Below are 19230 nucleotides of genomic sequence, written 5' to 3' on the forward strand. Positions count from 1 at the left end.
CCACAATACTTTTCTGGTTTATACAGAGTTGATGGATTTGGTATTGAAACACAACTTTATATTTTTTGAGGGTGAGTTGTTTAAACAGATCCAGGGAGTGGCCATGGGGGCAAGTTGTGTCCCTACTTATGCTAACATTGTGCTCATGGTTTGGGAAGAGAAGTTTGTGTTCCAGTCTGAATATGCACAATATTGGGTATATTACAAACATTACCTGGATGATATTTGCATTTTTTGGAAAGGTAGTATGGAAAAGTTAACAGAATTCATAGACTATCTAAACCATACCACTAATTTTTTGAAATTTACTTCCCATATTACACATGACTATATGAACTTTCTGGACGTCACTATTAAAAAAGATGTCCTAGGGCAGCAGTTTACATCTAATGTATATAGAAAGGAAACCTTTTCTAACTCGTACCTATATTTCACTAGTTCCCATCCATTTAAACAGACGAGAAGTATTATAAAGGGACAATTTGTCCATAGTTGTAGGATGACCTCTTTGGATTCGGACTTCAAAGACGAAAGTCAGAGAGTCAAAGAAATGTTTATATCTAGGAAGTATCCTAACTATTTAATTGATGAGGTTTTGGAGGCAGTAAAGAATGGGAGAAAGGATAGGTTTGCCCCTATTTTGGGAACGGGAGACACAAGTGTGATAGTACCAATAAATGTGCAGGGTACCACACAACAACCAGGGGTGACGTTATTCAGAGTTGGACGTTTTGTTTACCAACACCCTAGGATTTACATATAAAAAAGGCAGGAACCTCAAGGATTTGCTGGAGCATAATGGTTCTATTGTTTCATGTAAGAAATTGAGAACCTACAAATGTGGGGCATGTGCCCAATGCCCATATTTACTTAGACAGGATTCTGTATATATCCTGTCAAGAGACCATCAGATTCAGAGTAGTAGTTTTTCCAGTTGTAATAGTGAAGGCTTGATTTATTTAGCCCTATGTAAAACCTATGGTGCATTTTACATTGGAAAAACTATTTGTAAACTCAAAAGGAGGATTTATGAGCATTTATATGCTATTAGAGTTGAAGATATTAAAAATGCCTTGTTTAAACATACACTGACATGTCCCCAAGCAAAATGGGGCTTCTTTGTTGTAGAGATGTTGCAATGTGATGTGAGGGGGGGCATGGGAAAATAGGATAGAGGTGAGAGAAATATTTTGGCAGTTGTTATTGGAAGCCAATAGATTCCCAGGGCTGAATGAATACATATCCATTTCCCCTATTTTAAAAATGAGAGCTGCAAAACTATAAAATAAGTACATATATTGTTTTGCAAGTTCCTTTTGTTGGTTTTTGATTCAAGTTTATTTATCTGTCCAACACATTGTGATGGTTTTAGTATTTAACATATTTATTTTAAAGTTCTTTTAAAAAATGTGCATGTTTTTACCTACTTTCATCTGTATTTGTGGCAAGTTGGTAGGTTGCCACAAATATTTTAGTTACAGGATTTAATTGGTGTCAATTAAACAATTGTTTTAACTATTAATTAAATTGGGAGGGGTATATAAGCAGGCACAGCCTTCATTCATTCATTTTACATCTGAAGAAGTCTGGTGGACGAAAACACTTTGTATCGTGTGGCGTTTATGTGATTAAACCTGCTGCTGCTTACACCTACAGGCTCGTGTTTTATTATTACATCTGCCTCTTTGGGTGCCTGTTGTGGTTTTACTGGTTCTTGGTTCTGTGGCACCCTTTCCTTGGAGTTTTTGGAAGTCTTTTAGAAGTATATGAGAGAGGAAAGAGAAGATGACAGGGTTACAGACTGAAGGGTTAGGTGTTAAGTGGTAAAAGTTTGCTATGGTGGGACTACTAACTCCATTTTCCTAGACTTCAACAATATAATAGTCAATACAAATATGCCTCTGTAGATGAACTTGTGCTAATTTCTGAACTTCCTGATTATGGATAATGTATTCCTGGACTCAAACTAAAATAGAATAAATCAATCACCCGCATCTGTACAGCTTTAAGATGCATGCTTGAGAAAGAATCAGTTTTTCTAGGAGGCTTGAACTTCCTTTTCTGACTGAAATAGTACCTAATGGCTTTGACAGGGGTATTCCTGGTACAGTTCCATTTAAGGTATTTGATACTTTCTCACTTGTGCGTGGTTTGTACAGAGACTCAGTCATACCTCTCTACTTCTTTTCTCAAGAATTATGGACAAAATTAAAAATAAAACCAAAAATAATAACAACACGCCTACTTTTTACCTGTCACTGCTCAAATTACCCTTAACTACACCTCTCCACCTCTACCTCTCTGACCCCCCAACTCCCCCACTTAACCTCACTGCCTCACCCCTTTTTCCTTCCTCAACCTTACCCTCTCTTCCAGTTCTCTTCACTGTTTCTCCTTGCATTGGCACTAGTCATTGCACTAAAAATTCTTTAATTCACCCCACTTGGTATTTTTTACATGTTTTACTGATTGTTTGACTATTCTACTACTGTCATACATCATTTTTTTTGACCTTGTATAAAAAATCTACTCATTTGCTGTATTATTTTTGTTTTCTTCTTACTGTTATTTTGTGTATTAGTTCATTTAGAAAATGCTAGCTAGCAAATACTTTAACTTGGGATGATTAAACTACTTAGCTTCTAGTCCTTGTAAATTTACATAGAGATTATACCCCAGACTAAAATCTTGTATACTTACATAGATTGCACTCAGATCAGAAACCACAATATCTCTCTTCTGTAATCTTTTCACTGTGTGCTTTTATTGTAAATCATAATTTTTAATTGTTGAGCTTTTTTCCCCAGGTCTCTGCTGAAAAAGGGCTCTGGCTCAGCCAGACATTCCTGGTCAACAAACGTCAAATAAATAAATGGGGCTACAAAGGACCAAAATCAGGGACAATTTTTAAATATCACTCTAATTCACTTCAAACATTAACAGAGCAATAAGGTTTATATCAAAATGCATTTTCTGAACAAGAATTATGAAACTTTAATGTCTGGCATAATTAACTGACTATTTTCAGAGATTTAGTGGAAAAATAAAAAAAAAATTAAAGAGACAGGGCAAAAATATGAGGCAAAATCAGGGACATTCTGTAAACTCAGAGACATTTGAGAGGTATGCACCCAGTGACTGCAGACCTACCTAAAGCACCAACGGGAATCTTCTTTTCCATCTCTTGTGAATCCCACTACAACTTCACACCCAGATCTCAGTATTTTCCGTAGAAATTTAGGCAGGCTTTTCTCTATATCTAAAATTGTGATAGCTCTCTGAAAAAAAAAAAACGGAATAATTGTTAAAATATGAATCACCAAAAAGAATAACTCAGCACAGCATATCTTACATAGAAAAATACATATTACTGTTTAAGCAAGAGCAACTAGTACTTCAAATTTGGTGAGAAGTTGAGAGTTGTAAAGATATGTAGTACTGAATAACTGGTGTACAAGAGCAATTCTGCCTTTAATATGTGAGGCAACAAAAATGTTCTTGTGCATGTATTTGAAATGATAACTTTAGAAAACAAGAATTTTCATGGGCATCTGACTATAGCTGATGAAATGCCTACTGAAACCTGCATTGAAAATAATGAGCCATTTCAATTGCTTTACAAGGAGGGAACAATTTTGAAGGTCTTGTTAGATACAGCAAAGTCTTGACAACTTCCAGTGCACAACTTAACATGTTTTAAGAATGAAAACAATTGCAGTTGTTGAGCAACTTTTATAATTTTTTTTCTGGCGTGTTTTTTACAGAACCTGTCGGTGCCCTTGAGTGGTTCATCAAAAAATAATCTGATCAAACTTCAGAAACATAACTGATATCACAATCATTTCAAAAGGGTCAGCATCTGGCATGTCACTGATATGTGGCTTTGCTATATATCATTTAGACACAAAGACTAAATTAGGTCTTGGCTCTAAAGCCCTGACTGCAGCCATGATGATCCATGTTTAATTAGCAGTAGAAGCAATGAGGAGCTGGAATGACGATGCTGAGACTGAATAGTCGACATTGTCATGTCCTTCCATCCTGAGGAATGGAGGCAGTCTGGCTCACTGCTTGCCTGACACCTACAGGCATACAATAATTTTGCCACAGTTCTATGAGCATGTACACTTCTGCTCAGTACAGTAGTTTGATACATTTTAGGGGTAAGCATGTGTGGTTGCATGTATGGTTGCATGCATGTGACCCCTAGTAGCAGTCACGACAGAAGTTTCAACTGACTATGAGTAGGGAGTTAGATAAGGTGGGGGGACTACATGATAGACAGATTGTTCCACTCCCTAACACCTGACGCTTACTTCTAAAGGGAAAATATGGGACATGTGACTATCCCTGTCCAAGGAATGAATAGACCTGGCTTTTATCCTTTACAAGGTAGGAAAGAATGAGGCTATTGGGTGCAGAAAGTAGAACTGCTGGGGATATCATGCAGACAATGATGCTGAAGTAGCGTATATATTTTAACTGAATTAACATTGCTATATGCTTACTGTTGTTGCCAAACAGTCTTACATGTTACATTAGTACAGTGAACTTTACAACTGATTTACACAGCAGGGTGCATTTGCCATTCTGAGTAGCTGGTACCAGACATACTTGTAGGACATTACATTTAAGGAAATGCAATTCTACCTTTAATTTTTTATTCGCCCTTCTCCAATGCCTCCCACCTGTGTTGGACCCCCATCTGATGGCCTGACTACCTGCAACCAATAGATCCAATCATTCCACCAGGGTGACAACCAGAGATTTCTAGGCTACGTGACAATCCTAAATCTAATTTGTTCCTGCCCAGGAAGTCCTACTGGCCCACCTGTTTCCTCCAGAGTGGCAGGTGGTAGGGAGATGGCAAGCTGTGCATCCTATGAAGTCTTCTCCCCTCCCTCCTGTAGCTGCCTGGTCAGGGAGAGGAGACATGAACATTTCCACACACACACACACACACACACACACACACACACACACACACACACACACACACACACACACACACAACACTTATTTCTCTGGCTTATTAGGGAAGTCTTTGCTCATTTCAGTTTAAACCAACACACCCTCTGTCGGCAGGTGATACACCCATCCACCACTACCTCTGCCTGTGCCACTAATCAACCATGGGTCACCTGGGTTTTAATCATCCCTCCGTACTATGATGCTGGATTAATTGTACATTTACTTTGTTTTAGTGTCACAGTCCCATGTGTAGTTTGCAACACAATGCCAAATTAAAAAATAATTATTATATTATAATGGCAAAGATGGCTGAAAAACTAAAATTCCATTGTCTCAAAAACATGCAATATGTAGCTTTAGGAACAGGATATTTAAAAAGAGCTAGAAATCTGTATGCCTCAACTGAGAATACTTTTTTGAGATTTATGATAGAAGATATATATCTTTAATGACATTTTACCTCTAATTTCATAATGAAATAGCTAGAAAACTTTCTATGAAGCATGGCTGTAAAATGGCATTGTAAAGGTAATATAATCAATTTCATCATGCAATTCAAAACTTCAGAATGAAAAAAATTTCAGTGTTCTGTAATAAAGGTCATTTAATCCCCATTATCAGTTGCTGCAGTCTTGTTTACATAGGCGCCAGAACCATAGAGTGAGGGGGATGGAGTACCCCCACACACACACACACACACACACTTTTACAGCTGTAAGACCTATAGGCGGACCCATGCATGCATGCGGCATAAATTCAAACACAAAGTGTGTGACACCTGCTGCTGTATTCCTGATCAATACTAAAGAGAGATTTTATGTTACTGTTTCCCCCAAGGCTTCATTTTGCAGGTGCAGGCTGAGGTAAGGCAAGATTTTATCTGTTTTCCCCCAAGGCTATGCTGAGTGCGCTTTGTTTCTGTTTATGATGCACTGGAAGTAGAGATTTTCCCCAAGGCTCCATTTATGTTTTTTATGGATGCCGTTCCATTTATGTGCAGGCTGAGGTAAGGAGAGATTTGTGCTCCATTTATCTTGCTGAGGAGGTCTGGTGATTTTATTTATCTTGCTAAGGCGAGATTTGTGCTCTGTTTAGCTTGCTGAGGAGGTCAATGATTTTATTTATCTTGCTGAGGAAGTCCAGTGATGTTATTTATCTTGCTAAGGAGGTCAGGGTGTGTGGTGTATGTGTGTGTACAATGTCCCAGTTACTTGTGACTGGTGGTTAGAATTACTTGCGTTCCAACCCTGTACCTTAGGTACAGAAGCCTGCATTCTCTACCCACATCACTACTTCTGAACCAGGGAGTTTAGTCTGTTCCTATTAAAATTTGTGTTTTTTCTGGCAAATTAGTGAGAATGGAATTCACTAAATAATGATAGCACTGACTTTTTGGGAAACACATGCTAACGCAAAACACTATTTTAGCAATGTTCTAAGATTATATAAGCAATATTTAAAATATGTCCCTGGTTTTGGGCCTTTGCCCCACCCCAAAATAAATGTTGGGTTTTTCCAGATTTCTTCTGCTGTGAAATTGAGAGATTTAGTTGTGTCAAGTGGATGGTGCAGTGGTAGTGTTGTCTTCTCATAGCAACAGGTTTTTGGTTTGATTCTTGGCTGGGGTGCATTCTGTGTGGAGTCTGTATGTCTTCCCTGTATTAGTATGGGTTTCCTCTGGGTGCTCTGGTTTCCTCCCATGTTACAAAGACATGCATCTGGAGCATTTCTCCCTGGACCTCTACTGAAAATTGGCTTTTTTCCAAGTTGGACTTTCCTGGTAAACAAATATTAAATAAATAAAAACATTTTGCTGAGAGCTTCAGGGGAAGAGAAGTTTAGTGCTGCTTATTCAGAGTCTGCTTGCATTGTTAGTAGCACAACAGGTAGTAGCCTTACTTTTGATGTAGAAGGCTGTGGGTTCTACTCCCACAGTCTGCAGATAGATCACTGATATTGTACTGTGTTGTACTTTAAAGAGAGTGGATGCTGCACTCCTGTGAATGTCCTCCTTTGGAGGAATTACCTTGTAACTATGAACCTGTTATCAGTTTGCTATCCATTCTATATTGCAATATTACTAGCTTATCATTTTTTTAATGTAACATAGTTAATTTATTCTTCAAGGGCAACAGCCACTTTATTTGTAGATGAAACAATGAAATATAAAATTGCTTCCTAGCAGCAACCTCTTTGTTAGTTAGAGATACCTTTAATGTGGAATTATTTAGATGACTTACTTCTGCAGTGATTTTGCATATTTACTGATATTGGTGGATTGTAATGACAGAAGTTTGAGTGGCCTTTTATAGTTGAACTTTTCTGAAATGGGTAGTTTTGTCATTGGGTCATACATTTTGTTTCATTGCTTACTAGAAGACTGTTCAAAACTACAAATTTAAAACACAATCTAATAACTGGTGCTGTATTATACAAGGAATATAATTTAATGCAAGCAGGAAGGTGAATCAAAGAATGCATACATGTATGCATGACTCTAAAAATGTGTTTGAAAACAGCCCAAAGGAAAGTGTGAAGGGCTCAAAATCATGGGTAAATGTTAAGCTTTGCTCTTGTTACCCAAGCAATGGATGAATGTAAAACAGTCACACCACATTACCTTGACTTGGCCAAGCCTTTTGATACAATCCCCTACTCAGGTGTAGTACAAAAGATGAATAATGTATGAGGAGCAAACACTTGCTTCACTAGCTGGATTGCCAACTTGCTCACAGGATGCAGGAGATCAAAATAGGGGAAGAGATCAGTCACCAGTGGAATCCCCCCAGGGTTCGGTGCTAAAACTTTTTCCATTTGGCATATACATCTCAAAAGTAAAAAGAAATACCAAAGGGCTTTGGCCGGCTAAGTTTGAGATGACTGCAAGCCAGGTGCAGTTATTGAATCCCCAAATGACTTAGCCCATAGCCGGCCTTAGGCACAGGCCAACTAGGCATCCACCTAGGGTGTCACTCTAGCAGGAGCACTTTTCCAGTCTTTATTTTGTGTAATTAGACCAGGATGGGGGCACCAAGTGGTATGGTGGGGGGGCACCATGGAGCCCTTTTGCCTAGGGCACCAGCTGACCTCCATAGAAAGGAGACGTATTCAAATTATTTTCTCCACTTTATCAGCTCACACTCTATGCATAAGAAAAAATCCATGGTGAAAGGCCAGCTAGTCAGGGCAGCTAGAATGATTTTGAACTTGGTTGATTTTAAGGAGAAATGTAATTTTGTACGTACCCTATTTATAAACCGAGGTTACCCAGATTGTCTTCTGGATAAATTGACTCATGAGGTTATCTCTAAAAGGAACGCTGGACACCTTAGAGCTATTTTGAATGGGTCTGAAACAGATGGGGACCTATACTTGAATAATTATAGTAGTAGCCCCTCTTTGGGTGTATTCATGGAAGATAGGACTGACCAAGTTAACCATGGACCTGACTTTGGCCTCTATCAATGAGATTAATATACACTATAGGAGAATAGATTATTTAATTTTTTAAAAGTCAAAAACCTGATAGTTGCTACAATTTTTGGTATCCCAAAAATTCATAAATGCCTAGAGAATCCACCTTTTAGGGTCAATAGTGACCAGACAAGGTTCTAAAACCTATCCCTTCAGGGTATGTGTAGACAGATGGTTAAAGTTTATCTATGGAAAAGTAAACCATCTTATTAAAGACTCCTGGGATATTTTAGGAAGACTAAAAGATAATCTTTGGGATAAAGATATAACTTTCTTGACTATAGACATAGTAGACCTTTTTACATCGATACCAAGGCAAGAAGGGATGGATATGTTTTTTGAAAGTACATGTAGATATACAGAATATTCAAATGATAAGATTTACTTGATAATTGATTTTATGGGTCTGGTATTGGACTACAACTATATCTATTTTGAGGGGGAATATTTTAAACAGAAAAAAGGTGTAGCCATGGGTGCTTCCAGTGCCCCTATTTATGCTAATATGGTTTTATTAGAATGGGAACAGAATAATGTTTTAAACAGTGGGTATTACCAGTACATTAACTTGTATGTTCATTTTCTGGATGATATTTTTATTTTATGAAAAGGACCTGAAATAGAAATATGTGGGTTTATAGAACATCTTAATAATTCATCCAGTTTTTTAAAATTTATACACTCAAGTAATAAAGTGAGCATTAATTACCTTGACATATTCAAAGTACTAAGAATAGATTTAAGTCTAAAATTTACAGAAAGCCCAGATTTGGCAGTTCCTATTTAGAATTCACTAGTTGCCACCCTATAAGTCAAAAGAAAAGTATTGTAAAAGGGCAATTTATTAGAGTGGCCCTGATGACATCTCATTATAAAGATGTTGGTAAGGAACTTAGGAAGGTGGCAAATGTTTTACCCCAGAGGATATCCACCTAGTTTAGTGGATGATATTTTAGGATATGTTGAATCACAATGGGGCAAAAGGTATACACCTTTATTGGGTACAGGTTTTGACAAAAAAAAGATTACAACTAGACAGAACACATTTGAAAGAGCACTAGTAGTTCCCTATGGCCCAATGGCAAATGTAGTTAGGAACATAGTGGAAGCTAACTGGAACATCTGTTCATTCTTTATTGGGACTACATCCCTCTTTCATTTACAAAACAGGTTTCAACATTAAGTCACGTTTAGAAATAAGTATGGGTAGTAATCACAATAAAGGAGATGATAATAAGAGAACATTTAAATGTGGGAGATGTTCGCAGTGCTAGTTTATTAAAGAGGCAAGGGAAATTTATTTAGAGAATGATCTGGGTTCCAAAGTCATTTTTGTGAAAAGTAATTCTCAAACTACAGGGATAATTTAATTTATCTGGCTGTGTTTGGGTTGTCCAGCATTTTTTGTTGGTAAAACGGAGATGCATCTTCTAGATAGGAATTATGAACATCAGTACCGCATCTTGACTGGCAACCCCAACAATGTCCTGTTTAATCATTCTATGAAATGCCCCTCCTTTAAGAATTATGGGTTTGGGATATTAGAACTTGTTAAGGTAAATCCCAGATGTGGGGTTTTAAATCCCAGATAGAAGAAAGAGAAATTAAATGGCAGATAAAGCTACATGACACACAAACCCCTGGTTTAAATGAGAACATCTCTCTGATGCCTCTACTAAATAACAGGGCTATTATATAAACAAGAAGGTTAGATAGTAATTTTGTTTTTGATATAGTAAAACATTTTTGATTATAAGATGTTTTATATATTTACAATATGTATGTGTTTTAATAATGAGAGCACGGATTTTAACATGGTACCTTTACATTTTTAAATGGTCATTAACTAGTTAATTAATTATGTTATATAAGTGTGCTGGTGGTATTTTGGATTGATTCTGAAGAAGTCCCAGTGTGCAGGGACGAAAGCGCTTAATTGGCTTTTTTCTTGCAATAAACTTGAGTTTTAAAAACAAGCTTTAAGATTTTGTATCCAGCTGACTGCAGCATATCTTTTTCATTGATTTCTATGAATCTGATTGAGTGTGGGAGGGCTTGACTGTTTATGAGTGGACTGCATGTGTGTGTGTGTGTGTGTGTGTGTGTGTGTGTGTGTGTGTGTGTGTGTGTGTGTGTGTGTGTGTGTGTGTGTGTGTGTGTGTGTGTGTGTGTGTGTGTGTGTGTTTGGTGTGTGTGTGTGTGTGTGTGTGAGACTGTATGGCTTAGTATTTCTGTGAATGTGATTGAGTGTGAGAGGGCTGGATTGTTTATGAGTGAATTGCATATGTGTGTGTGTGTGTGTGTGTGTGTGTGTGTGTGTGTGTGTGTGTGTGTGTGTGAGACTGTATGGCTTAGTATTTCTGGGAATGTGATTGAGTGTGAGAGGGCTGGATTGTTTATGAGTGAATTGCATATGTGTGTGTGTGTGTGTGTGTGTGTGTGTGTGTGTGTGTGTGTGTGTGTGTGTGTGTGTGTGTGTGTGTGTGTGTATACCAGGATTGAGCAACAAGTGGTATGAAAAACCACACACAGAAAACCACTTAAAAACAATGGGCAGCAGAGAAACGGAACAATGATTCAACAAAAGAAATCAACTGTTTTAGAGTGAAAAACCTTACATCATATGCTTTTGTCATATACTGAGTTCTTCAGAAACCAAATGAATAAAACCCTTTTAAAAACACAGTATTTAAACAATCACTAGCCAATGAGATCACATAACTAACTAACAAGAAAAAGTCAATTAATCACTTAAAGCATAACATGATACCTCATAAGAAATACATCATACTTAAAGGAAGAAGAAAATTAAATAACATTCACATTAAAATTTAGAATATTGAAAAGACTTATCAAAAACACAGAAAGCAAGATTAGAATTAAATGCTTTACTTATCAGCAAATTTAAATTTTATAGAAACCAAAATATTAGCCATAAACATCACCATTTTTAGGTTATTCTGGGGACTTCCGAATAGTAGTGGGCAATCGCTTTCATTTAATATCTTATATGATAGAATACTTAGTAATAAAAGGGCTTTTGTCTTAATAAGTAACACTTGTTTTTTTCTGTGTGGTATTACAATGGTGTTTCCTATTATATGATAGATGATTACTTCTGAGTAATTTTCTGTTGGCTGTTTGAAGGGTAGCACCATTTTGGGAATTTAGACAGATTAATGGTAGACTAGACTCCAGATGTGGAATGAAGGCATTTGGTTAGTGATGCTTAAGCAGTAGTAATAAGTAGATAAGAGCTCTTACAGGTTAATACAGACCAGGGGACCACTGAGGTGCCTAGCCCAAATTCCCAGTTACCACTAAGCACTTTTTGGTTAAGTGACTTACACAAGATCATACAGCAAGCACGTGAGGGCTAAAGGAATCAAACCCTGTACTCAAGCAACTACAGCTCACAGCTTTAACTCACTGCACCAACAGCCACACAATTGCTTTAGATCTTTATGAACCTTTACTTCCACTTGCCTGTCAAATGATAGCTTCTTTTCTTACATGTCTGCCAAAGGACACTTAACATAAGGTTAACTATATTGAATTTGAAATATATTCCTTTTCAAACATTTAGCTGATACCATCTTTATCAAAAGAAAAAATATATTAAATTCAACTGTACATTCTCAGGTAGTGGTCAGTTGTGCTATTCTTAGTCATAACCTAAATGACTCCGTTTTTTGTTGTTTATACAGATTTATTTTGTTTAAACAGTGCAAATAAGTTTAGTAATAACAAAATTGCAAATGGCATTCAGTATTTTTGCACTATTCACTCCAGCGCATTACACGTACCTAATACAGACTCACCAGCTTGATTACTTTAGCTATCAGAATCTTATATTTTGCATTGCTCATTAGATTTGAATATATTTTCGCTTCCATTATTTCATCTTTATCTAATTTGCTTAATTAAAAATAATAAAACTTTACCAGAAAACCTTCCTCATAACACATTACTGACATTCCAAAATATGAATGACTGTTTTGATTCTAAGTACTTCTATGACATTTGGCAGAAATCTTATACACTTTATTACTAAAACGCAAGTAAATTCGATTTATCTTCAGTCTTTATTTTGGAATTGAGCATTAATGTGCTATGTTTCCAAATGGAATTCATACTCATTTTTTTTTTATATTTAAACCCAATGCCAGTGTTTGCCAGTGTTGTTTTTTTTTTTTTTAATTTTCCTTCTTATGAATTTGTACATAGCAGGCTTATCTGATAAGTTAACTAACAATTGAGCTGTAACTTGAACTAATTTCTAGACTGAAATTTTTAATCATTGTTTTCCTTCATATGCTAATATCCCTGTTGAACCTGATGCAAGTATTATGGTCACTGCTAAAGTTATGAATAAATTAAATGTATCATCTAATTATACACTTATAATTAATGACCTGGTTATTACATTGACTTCAGGTAATAAAGCAAAACAATCACTAACCAAAGTTTTACTTTTCCCCCTCAACATACATTTTTCTAAAACAAATCATGATAATATCTGGAAAACAATTAAAATGATGTAGTAAAAAATTATACTTTTCATTTGAATGCATTAGTATGAAAGTTAATTAATAAACTGAATATAGTTCAGACTTTTTTATTATGAACAATACCCTTCTTAATTACCAAACCTCACAGTTGGCAAATACATTTGCAATTAAGTAGTTTTCTTTGGTAAATTCAGCCTTCAACTCAAAAGAGAGTGGTGGGTTAAATTTATTTGATTTATGTTTACATTATTATGCTACCCAGGTTACTGAAGAATCAATAATTCTTTCTTTTTTAAACAAGAAACATCTTTATTAAATTATCACTTATGACATAGGCAATCATACATTTATATAAATGAAAACAAACTGAATTGACATTTTAGTTGCAAACATTATATATCGCTTATAATCTATCCAGTCACTGTCAGTCAAACATTACACAGTTCATTCAAATCCTGTCTTCTTTTAAACCCCATTCCTCTTCCAAAACATTATTCGGCATGTTTTCTTCCCACAATTCCCATTTTTCTGTGTAATTTGCTCCTACCAGTTTACTATCAAATGTTTGAAATGCACTTCATCAAACGGCAGTTGATGGAAAGTGCAGTTTCAAAGATGCTCGATGCCCAACCTGAATACTACGAACCAATAATAATGAATGTAAAGCATGATTCATTATTATGGGTTCGGCATTGTGACTGGAGATCATGGTATAGTGAGGACCAGGGAATTTACCCTTTACCTCACTGTAGTGCAACCTCGGAGATGGTAAATAAAACTTGCACATAGGGGGTGCAAGTGGACTTCCTCCCTGCAAAACAGTAAAAACGTGCTGTTGAGGTGAAATACTCATGCCACATTGAGCTGCATATCCTGGGTGTCTGGTGTCATCTTCTGTTCTGTCAAATAACATCAACTGTGGACATCAGGAAAAGGGTATTCGACATGTTGATGTGAAATCATTGTAATTTTCAATGTTATGAGTCATTGTAATGAACAAATGGTGAAGTACCTTTCACGTATTTGATAGTAAACCACTCCTACCTTTATCTAAAGATCCCATTTCCATTTCTATCTGTGTTACTATTCCCTGCTACCAATTACCTTTTTCTTCCCTATCACACCTCCAACATTTGCAAGCCACCTGAGAAAAAAATTATTTAGATCCTGCTTGGGGTTTAAAAATACTTATGCAAATACTTCCAAGCAAAAATCCTAAATCTTCCAGACTTTATTGCATATTTGGGAGTCATACATATATCCCACATTGTTTCTTTGTGAATTGCTTGTCCAATCTCTCTTCCCAATCCTTTATAATCTACTCTGATTAATTCTAATAGTTATCATGCAATATTTTTGGTATTCTATTAATTATCCCTTTTTTAACAGCAACTTCTGTTCTAGACTATATTAAAAACTCTACCAGTGCTACTCTTTTGCTTAGGATCCCCCTATTTCTTTCTCTTTGCCTATACTCTAATATCAGTCTTTGATAGGGAAGGAAATCTGTACCCTGCAGTCCAAATAAATTATTGGCCTCTTCCCACTCTATTACCTCTCCCTCTCTAATTATTTGCTCCCAATACCTTGGTTCCTTCACTGGTTTTCTCCACTAAATTTCAGTCCTCTCTTGCCTATTATTTGTATCCTTACTTGCAGTCATCCCTATCGGCAGAATTTCCTTTCTCCATTCCTGTGTTGGCTTTATTCTTAGAATACTTTCTGCTACTTTATGAATATAATATTCTGTATGGTTATCATTATTCTCCTTAATAATCTGCATCCAAAATTCTAGTCTCTCCTTGTTTCTTGAGCTTCCTCCCTGTTTCATCATCATCATCCCTTTCCACTTTGAATTATAGGTTTCTGCTTCTGTTATGTATAAGAGGCTTAACTGTGTAGCTCTGAAATACCCCTTCAAATCAAGTAATTCCAAACCACCTTGTTCTATTGGAAAGATCAGCTTATCCCACTTGACTCTTGTCATCTCCCCCTCCCAGATAAAATTCTTCAACTCTTTAGTAATTGCTATCCACAACTTCTCCCCTGGTTGATAAAAATATGCAAGATCAGTGTATAAAACTAAAGGGATTAAAACATTTGACTGCTTGTATCTTGCTATCCATATCCATAAAACAGAGCTTCCAGTTTCTCAATTTTTGTATTATCTTTTGTTTAATCTCTTCCCATATATCCTTAGCTTCCACACCAAAATAATTTTAATCCATACTCCTAAATACTTCATTTTATCATGTCCCCATAAATATGGATATTGCTGAACCAATTCATATGTCAGTACATAATTTACCACTATGCTTTTGCTTTATCTTCATTAATTTTGTATCCCAAAAAGACTTTAAACTGTCTCAAAATGTTCTACAACACCAAAGTGTCCTTTTCTGTTTTTTTCAGGTGTAAAACAATATCATCTGCAAATAAAGCCATCTTTTCTTGACTACCATATCAATTATATCTTAAATTTCTGAGTCCCTTATATTCTTTGCGAATGGTTCTAAACATAACGCAGATAACAAACAGGAAAGAGGACACACTTGCTTGGTTCCTCTGTTCAAACAGAACTTATCAGAGAGGAACCCAGACACTTTAATTTTCACCTCTGATCCTGCATATATCCTCCTAATCAGCCTTATAATTTTATCAGGGAACATAAATGCTTCCATTCCCCTGCTCATAAAATCCCAACTTATTCTGTTGAATGCTTTCTCTGCACCGAGACCTACCAACAACAGTGGAATTTGAAGTATCAATAATTCTAAACTTTATTAAAGTATTTGTGCTTGGGGGCAAATTTATTGCATCCACATATTTCTATATTGATTGTTAATCTTGCTTATTTCCAGTCCTAGATTAAAAAAGAAACACAATAAATTCAAAATAAACTTTTATATATAAAAAATAGATATCCCAACTCAAGCATTAATTTATTTATTCATTCACTTTTGTATATTTGTTTACAGAGTGCACTGATCAATATTGGCCAATTTCAGGTGCAGCACGCGAGAAATACAAAACATTTCGCAAACAAGAAAGTACAGAAATGTAAGCAATAACAGAATAGTTCAGACTAATTATTTAGAAAAACTGTGTATAAACATTCCAGTGAACAAGGACAGTGCAATGTACAATTAAGCAGAGTGTAATGTACAATATATATATTAGTTTCTAACGTCAGTCACTCTTCTGTGAATTTTGGGAGAAGAGAAGAGAAACTAAAGTAGATAGGTTAGGTGATATGTCCTGCGTTGAAGCAGGAGCATTTGGTTTGGATGAAGAAGTGCTTTTTGAGTTGCATTCCAAACTTGGAATAAGTGCTGATTTTCTTAATGTCGGTGGGGACAGCTTGCCAAAGAGCGGGTGCCTGAGATGCAAATGTATGTGCAGTGCTGTGGAGTCTTGTTCTAGGGGTAATGAGAGTTGGTGTAGCATGTTAGTAGTCTCTCAGTTTGTATGAGGAGTTTTTTCATGAAGACTAGGGGACTAAATTTGTGGAGTTGGAGTGGCTTGTAGAGTCAAGATCATAAAACTAGATTAGATCTTTGTTTTATGGGTAACCATTTGACTTTTTCTAGGGTGATACAGTGATGCTCACAGAAAGGTGATTTTGTAATGAATCAGCAGATGCTGTTAGACACAGACAGGAGTGTGGCAAAGTTTTTCTTGGAGGCAGAAGCAAAAGTTGTTAGCTCATATTCAAGTTGAGAAAGGAGAACTTCTTTGCCAATGGCTGCTCTAGCTGGTTGGGATAGAAATGGGGAGATCATTTTGGAGTCCAGATGAGGAGGGAGTTTATTTTGGTTCTCACTTGTTTATATGGAAATGGAAGTTTAGTGACTGATTAAGACATAGTCCTAGGTTTTTGAAGGTGGAGGCTGTCTCTATGGAATGATTGTGTAGGTTAAAGACAGTTAAAGAGTCAGGTGCTTGGAAAATTTTCTGTGGAGTTCCAAAAAGCATAGTTTTGGGCACAGTGGGGCTAAGAAGTAGTTTATAGTTTATGAGCCATTGGTGGAGCACATATAAGTCTAACTAGAGTTGGCATTGAATGTTGGCATGAGAGTGACCTGATAAGTGAATGACCATGTCACCAGCTTAGAGGACAAGTGGGAAGTCACAAGGAAGTTTGTTACTGAATATGGAGTAGAGGAGGGGGTGAGGAATGAATCCTTGTGGTACACCTTTGGTAGTAGGTGCAGATTCTGATTGGGAGGATCTTATTTTAACTCTTAAACTTCTGTCACTAAGGACGTTTCTAAACCAGGGAGTGGTGTCTGGACTGATACCAATTTCTATTAGGTTTGTTTTTGAGAAGGCAGTGGTCAATGAGGTTAGATACCTTTGTCAGGTCTGTAAATAGGATACCTGAAAGGAGACCACTTTCATAGTGCAGTCATAGTACTTTGCCCAGGCCAAAATCCATGAATCCATTAATCAATAAATTACAGATACTAATTAGATAAAAAAAGCTCTCCATTCTGATTTCAGTCACTTCAAGGAAATATTTTATGTGAATGGTCAGATTGTCAGCATCAATGTTATGTTAATTATAGACTACCATCTACAAGTTATCTAAAAAAGGTAACAAATTAAACTGAAATCTTATTAATCAAAGATATGTTTATAAATCAATATTTGTCACCATTACATGCACTTACCATAAACCTAAGATAACTACATACATTTCAATGACATCAATCATTAATCAGGAAGACAAAGCCTTCATAAATATACCTTTGGTAACAGGTGACAAAGTGTATCCAATCTCATTTCTTTATAATCAAATTTTCAGTGTCTGTCATGTGACATGCACATCTCAATTTTTTTTAGCTAAATGCAGCTGACAAACCATGTGAAATGTTTGCATAAGCTATAAAACATTGACTGTTTTATGTACCATCTGTGATGTTACGCAATGCAAGTATTACTGCAGTAAGATTGTTTAGCTTGAAGAGTGTGACATTCAGCACAAAATCTAGAAAAGAACAATCTCTAACACCATAGATGAATTTTGTGTAAGCTATCTGACAAACAGAAACTTGAAATTAATTTAGCTTATTTAATAAGCAAGTTTGAGTAATTTTTTAAATGAAATAAAACAAAAGGGTATAGGGCAAGACCGTTATTCATCATGCAGATCTCTAAAAAATAAGTTGTGCTTCATGTGTATATATTCAACTTTTTGCTAATATGCAAACGATGACTTAAAACTCAGTTTTCACATTTTTAACAAATACAATGGCTTATTTTACACTTGGTGTTTTCAGCTAATGCATTAACTTCATATAACATAACAGTTAAAATGTTGAAACAAAAACACCGTAGCAGGCTCCAAACCTTTTGTGTAGTCCAGGATATGTGAAATAACTATTGAAATATCACAACACAAACAATTCCACAAGAAGTTTAGGCTCTAAACCTTGTTTAGTAGTCCAGGATATATAAAAAACTGTTAAAATGCCACAGCACAAACAATTCCACAAGAAGTTAAGCGCTTTCACTTAGGTCTATCCCAAGCTTCATCAGAACATGGAATAAAATCAATCAGCCACTTTTAAACAAATTTAAACATTGTCAGCCAATAGTACCATCTCATGCATAATTAATTAAATTAATTCATTCCCCTGCATTATTTAAAGCCATAGTAAAGTATATGCTGTAGCAATCCCCTGTGTTAAAACAGTAGCAACCAAGGTGAATACATATATTCTAGCTGCCATAATAAAATACATACTGTCATGAATCCTTGTTTTAAAACAATAACAAACAAAGTGAATGCATATACTCTTTCCTTTTCTAAAGTTTAGCTGCCCTTAATTTAAGAACACTGTTAATACTAACATGATCATTCAATCCCAGTCTTTTAGTTGAATCCAGCCTAAGCTGCCAGTATAGTTCTTTGTATTCTAAAAGGGCTTCCCACAGTCCACCCCTTGTATCTGGTTTCACTTGTTCAAGTACAGAGAACTTGAAAATACAATTCTTACAGTCTTTCTTGTGTCTAAATAAAGCATTTGTGTCTTTTTTCTGGGAGATCTCATGCAAGTGTTCATATATTCTTTTCAATGGTCTCTCTGTCTTGCCTATATAAAACCTAAGGCATGTCTGACAGACACTGATGTACACAACCCCTTTGATGTTGCAATTAAAATGCTCCTTAAATTTCATTTTAAACTTTCTGAATCTGATGCTAATACTTTCCTGCTCTAGAATGTTACTTCATTGTTGACAAAAAACATGCTTATATGTTTCACCTTTC

The 19230-nt window shown here is 36.0% G+C and overlaps 1 protein-coding gene across 1 annotated transcript in view; it reads right to left on the minus strand.

The window, feature by feature from the left end:
- The window catches only part of TRPV1 (transient receptor potential cation channel subfamily V member 1), a 636007-nt gene that overhangs the window by 64330 nt on the left and 552447 nt on the right, over positions 1 to 19230 (minus strand). Inside the window, exon 14 of the mRNA XM_044054872.1 lies at positions 3151 to 3278. Coding sequence (XP_043910807.1) covers positions 3151 to 3278 — 128 coding nt within the window. The remainder of the gene's footprint in view (positions 1 to 3150; positions 3279 to 19230) is intronic.

Source organism: Protopterus annectens, chromosome 13.part0 (assembly GCF_019279795.1).
Source record: "Protopterus annectens isolate FY-2018-M chromosome 13.part0, PAN1.0, whole genome shotgun sequence".
Lineage (NCBI taxonomy): Eukaryota > Metazoa > Chordata > Ceratodontiformes > Protopteridae > Protopterus > Protopterus annectens.